This window comes from Akebia trifoliata, chromosome 11, assembly GCF_017979445.1.
Source record: "Akebia trifoliata isolate Shusen 1 chromosome 11, ASM1797944v1, whole genome shotgun sequence".
NCBI classification, from domain to species: domain Eukaryota; kingdom Viridiplantae; phylum Streptophyta; class Magnoliopsida; order Ranunculales; family Lardizabalaceae; genus Akebia; species Akebia trifoliata.
Genome location: NC_141385.1, coordinates 33,047,627 through 33,053,415, shown reverse-complemented (window position 1 = coordinate 33,053,415; position 5,789 = coordinate 33,047,627). Strand labels below are relative to the sequence as shown.

At 35.5% G+C, this 5,789-nt stretch overlaps 1 protein-coding gene across 1 annotated transcript; it reads left to right on the top strand.

Annotated features, from left to right (window-relative positions):
* Nucleotides 1-2,227: 2,227 nt before the first annotated feature.
* Nucleotides 2,228-4,893, top strand: LOC147391318 (pentatricopeptide repeat-containing protein At4g16835, mitochondrial-like). Its single transcript, XM_086457533.1, is given in 2 exon segments — nucleotides 2,228-3,542; nucleotides 3,545-4,893. Coding segments are annotated over 2 exon segments (2,049 nt in total). The 5' UTR covers nucleotides 2,228-2,371; the 3' UTR covers nucleotides 4,423-4,893.
* The last annotated feature ends 896 nt before the right edge of the window (nucleotides 4,894-5,789 follow it).

Below are 5,789 nucleotides of genomic sequence, written 5' to 3'. Positions count from 1 at the left end.
CAGTTTCACTTGATTGACTTTAATACCTTGACTTCAGTCTTTCTTGATTTACTTTTAATTTTTGGAGAACCCCCCTCCATTATTTCTTTAATTCTTTGGACCCCCAAATGGAGGGGTCCTTAAAGAAATATCTCACGAACCCTCAACAATTTTACTTGAAAGCCCGATTGATCGATTTTTTTAATTCAAAATTTTAAATTAATTTCATCAATATTTCACTTTAATTATTTAATGTTTTATTTATTAATTTCGAATTTTTTTATTATGAAAATTGTGAAATTACCATTTTGCCCCCAGAGAGGACTTTTCACGTTTCAAGTCGGTTTTTAATGTTCTCGGATGTTTTAGAATCGATTTTTTGTAAGGAATTCAATGGAAATATTGGTTTGTGTTATTTATGAAATTTTTTGTGTGAAATGGTCATGAACTTTATGAGGGGCATTTTCGTAATTTTGTCAAATTCTGTTAAAATTGGCGAAATGATTTATTTGGTTTTGATTTATTATTTTATGTGTTTGAATGGGTTTTCCTAAGCGTAATGTAGGCTCTAGGGTTGTTTTGAGATTATGGGTATTTTGGTAATTTGGTCAATTTTTAGTGATTTTTATCGTGAAGCTTCTTTTTGGTTTGCAAGATGATGGTTTCTATGTTTCTGGGGTCATATTTTCCTAGCGTAGCGTGGTTTCTAAGGTTTTGTCAATTCGAGATACCTCATCCGGATTTCTGAAACACATCTGGTAACAAAATAAAGCAATGGAATACACATCCATCATAGGGAATCATTGCGATTGGGTTGACGAGTTGATTAATCAGGTGAATACAAAAATGGGGTGTCTACAAAAATATAGAGAGTTTCTATTGCCACCCCAACTTTTACTTATTATCAATTATTGTATTTTTATTTTATTTTAATTAGGGTGCAATAAGTAGAAGTTGGGTACTCTATTTCAACACACTCAAAATTACACATTGAAACAAATTTAACATTTGTTTACAATTAGGATCAAGCCCATATAAAATTATAAATCTAAGGTATAGAAGTCCTAAAAAATTATAGAGAGTTTCTATTGGCACCCCAATTTTTACTTATTCTCAATCATTAAAATTTTATTTTATTTTACTTGGAGTGCAATAAGTAGAAGTTGGGTACTCTATTTCAACACTAATGATAAGGCATGAAAGGAAGTCCAAAATTAGAAATCGGAAGTAAACATAAATTACTTCAAGCCTTCATAAGCATTAATTATTAGATGTTAACATAAACTTGAACAAAAAATACCATTTTGGAAAACTACATCTTCCCCATTTTGTTTACATTCAAAAAATACATCTTCACCTTACAAATACATCTTTCCCTTGTATGTCTTCACCCAAAAAATATTTTTACTTTTTTAATTTTACCCAAAAAAAAAATATATATATTTCTCCATATGTTTACCCTCAAAAAATACAAAACAAAAGAAGAATAAATATCCCTCATGGGATAGGAGTTACATCTAATGATTAATGCTTATGAAGGCTTGAAGTAATTTTATGTTTACTTATAACTTCTGATTTTGGACTTCCTTTCATGCTTTATCATTAGTGTTAAAATAGAGTAGCAACCTTTTACTTATTGCACCCCAATTAAAATAAAATAAAAATTCAATGATTGAGAATAAGTAAAAGTTGGGATGCCAATAGAAACTCTGTATATTTTCTTAGGATTTCTATGGGCTAGATTTATAATTTTATATGGGCTTGATCCTTATTGTAAACAAATGTTAAATTTGTTTCAATGTGTAATTTTGAGTGGTGATGTTTAATAGTTAATTGGAGTGTAATAAATAATTTAAAAAATATGAGCATAATAAGTAAAAGTTGATGTGCCAATAGACATTCTTTAGGAGGAAAGAGAATGTAAGGAGATGTTCGATATAGAAAAGTGAGGGTAGAATGGACATTTAAAAGTGTATGATGATGTGGATCCTAATAAAAGGTTTGTTGGGTAATGAAATTAAAAAAATGAGGTTTGATGATTAACAAACTTCATAAAGTAAGATTCCTTGGAATTGTCAAAACTTCAAGAGAGTTTTTGTAATAAAAAGGCAATAATGAGTTCCGCTCCTAGTAAATCTTTCTGTTTTAAATTATTAAAAACCATTGTCTCAATATCGAATTAAACGAAACATATCGTCTGAATTAACTCGATATCTTGGCTGGACGAGACAAGAAGACGTGAAACCGAGTTTTAAAACCATGACTCCCATGATTTGAAGACGAGGGTATTTCAGTCAATTTCTTAGTAATTAATAGAAGGCCTCTAGTTTGAAGTTGGGAAAAAACCTAACGGGGGTATCCATCAAAACTTTATTCTCCAAAACAATGGCCAATGTCTCCTCTTGCAAATAATACAAGAAGAAACCATCCATTATTCTTAAGAAGCTTCAATTTTCTTCTCTCACAAACCCAAACCGTAAACCTCTCCAAGTCCAAACAACTCTCTACCCTCAATTTTCAAAACCCAAATGTCAAACTCAAACCAATCGAAGAGACACAACCCATCACCAATGTGATTCCCACCAATAACATAACTACCACAACTCCCTCATCCGGAAAATCTCAACCGTCCAATCAAAATCATCAGTCCATCCACATTGTTTCATCAAACAAGACGATCACTAATTACATCCGAAATGGTGATTTGGGTTCAGCCCTTAGAATATTTGAAAACATGACCGTTAAAACTACCGTTACATGGAATTCTATCTTGGCTGGATATTCAAAAAAGCCCGGGAAATTAAACGAAGCCCGCCAACTGTTTGAGCAAATTCCTGAACCAGATGTTGTGTCCTTTAACACAATGTTAGCTTGTTATTTCCACAATTCCGACATGGAAACTGCTCAGGTTTTCTTTGATAGAATACCCATTAAGGATATTGCATCTTGGAACACAATGATCTCTGGTCTTTCCCAAAGTGGGAAGATGAGTGAAGCTTTTGAGCTCTTTTCAATAATGCCTGAGAAGAACAGTGTCACGTGGAGTGCAATTATTTCAGGTTATGTTGAGTCCGGCGATTTGGACTCTGCGGTGTATTTATTTGAACGAGCTCCCATTAAGAGTGTGGTTGCTTGGACGGCAATGATTACTGGGTATATGAGGTTCAGAAAGATTGATTTGGCGGAAAGATTGTTTGAAGAGATGCCCATAAGGAATTTGGTTACTTGGAACTCCATGATCTCTGGCTATGTTGATAATTGTAAAGCAGAGGATGGTTTGAAGCTTTTCAGAAGGATGATAAGTGTTGGTGTCAGGCCAAACCCATCGAGCATCAGTAGTGTTCTATTGGGTTGTAGTAATTTATCGGCATTTGAATTAGGTAAGCAAGTTCACCAACTCGTCTACAAATTGCCATTATATCTTGATACTACCGTGGGCACATCATTACTTAGTATGTATTGCAAATGTGGGGATTTAGAAGATGCCCGAAAGTTGTTTAGTGATATATGTCGGAAAGATGTTGTCACTTGGAATGCAATGATTTCCGGTTACGCTCAACACGGGTTGGTGAGACAGCGATTCGGTTGTTTGATGAGATGAGGGGTAAGGGAATTAAGCCGGATTGGATCACATTTGTTGGTGTGTTATCAGCTTGTAATCATGCAGGATTTGTGGATTATGGGATCCAGTATTTTGATTCAATGGAAAGGCATTACGGAATTGAAGCTAAGCCGGATCACTATACATGTATGGTTGATCTACTTGGTCGAGCTGGTTTGCTAAACAAAGCGGTAGATTTGATAAATAAAATGCCTTTTAAGCCTCATTCTTCAATATTTGGAACCCTTTTGGGTGCTTGTAGGATTCATAAAAATTTAGAATTGGCCGAGTTTGCGGCCCAAAACTTGCTCAATTTGGACCCAGCAAGCGCAGCCGGGTATGTTCAACTTGCTAATGTTTACGCTGCAATGAACAGATGGGATAATGTTGCGAGGGTTCGACAATTGATGAAGGACAATAAGGTGGTGAAGATACCTGGGTATAGTTGGATTGAGTTGAAAAACATGGTTCATGAGTTCAGATCAGGAGATAGGGTTCATCCCGAACTGGGTTCTATACACTATAAATTAAGTGAATTGGAGCAGAAGATGAGGATAGCAGGGTATGTGCCGGATCTTGACTTTGTGTTGCATGATGTCGGGGAGGAACAGAAGGAGCACATGTTATTGAGGCATAGTGAGAAGTTGGCAATTGCTTTTGGGCTGATTAGTACTCCTTCAGGGACTCGAATTCGTGTGTTTAAGAACTTGAGAGTTTGTGGGGATTGTCACAATGCAATCAAATACATCTCTGCAATTGAAGGGCGGGAAATTATTGTTAGAGATACTACAAGATTCCATCATTTTAGGAATGGAAGTTGCTCATGTGGGGATTACTGGTGAGCATTTACAAATATGTGATTTCTAGAAAAGGCCTATAGTCATGAAGCAAAGAATCATTTATTCTATGGAAGGTGAGTGAAGGTACCAAAGGTGTTGAAAGAAATGAATTTGTAAACCAATAGCTCATCGCCATTTCTCTATAAAAGCTATCTTCTGGGACCTAGAAGGCATTGGTGGATCAATGAGGTTGATAAATCGTTGAAATTTTCCAACTATCCAGGGCACGATTTGCTGAAGGCATGAGAATTTGGGTAAGTGGTATCTTTTCAATAGAGATATCATGTTATAAAGCTATAATATAAACCCAAAGTTTGACTGGGTTTGCTGTGATGGATAGAGCATGTTTGGACCTACTTTTGGTCGGTTATGGGGACCTGATTTTACCTTCTTGTTTTTTTTCTTTTGATCGTCAAGGGAGTATAATTATTAATGGTCAATTATAACTTGATTGTTTGAATGATTTGTGTCAAAGTGGTGTACATGATAAAACTAACTCTTGTATGAGAATGTCTGAGAGTAGAAAGCAAGCTCCTAATAAATGGCAATTAGGCGAGAGGTTTGTTAAAAAGCCTTTAGAAGGACAGAGTACAGAAGTCACACGCACATGCCATGCGAGCCACACCATACTATTGAGGTGCATTCAGAAATTTCTTTTGGACTGATTATTGCACAGCATGGGACTCAAATCTGTGTGTTTAAGAACCTCAGAGTCTGTGGGGACCGTCACAATGCAACCAAATAGATGTCTGCAATTGAAGGGCAGCAAATTTTTGTCAAATATATGCTACTAGATACCATCATTTTTTTAGGAATCAATCGGAGTTGTTCACGTGGGTATTATTTGGTGAACACATCAAAGATATGGTTTCTAGTGGAAGCCTCAGAAAGGTGTGTGTAGAATGGTTGAGTTATCTTTGCCGAGAAGAAGTTGAATGAAATGAATTGGTAAAGCAATTGTTCCTCGATGGATCATATGAGGTTGAGGAATCATTGAGATATTGCTTTTCACCAGTGCACAATTTTTTTTTAACGGCACAAGAATTTGGGTAAGAGGCATCTTTTGGATAGGGATCCCTCGCTATGAGTGAAACCCCAAATTTTTTTTTTCTGAAATTCACTATGACGGATACCTCCTCTAGCAACCCACTTTTACTTCTATTTTATCTTTCCCATAAGTCGAGATAAAGAGAGTCCCAATTGTAAGTTTGTTATTTAAATGCTAATTTATATCCAAGTGTGAAGTGAAACCCCAATAAAATGGTGTCAAGAAATTTTTTCCCACAGAATGGACCTTTTTATTTATTTATTTTTAGAGGGGTGGGTTGGTGGGGGGGATCGGGTTTATTTGCAAGAGATTAATGACAGTA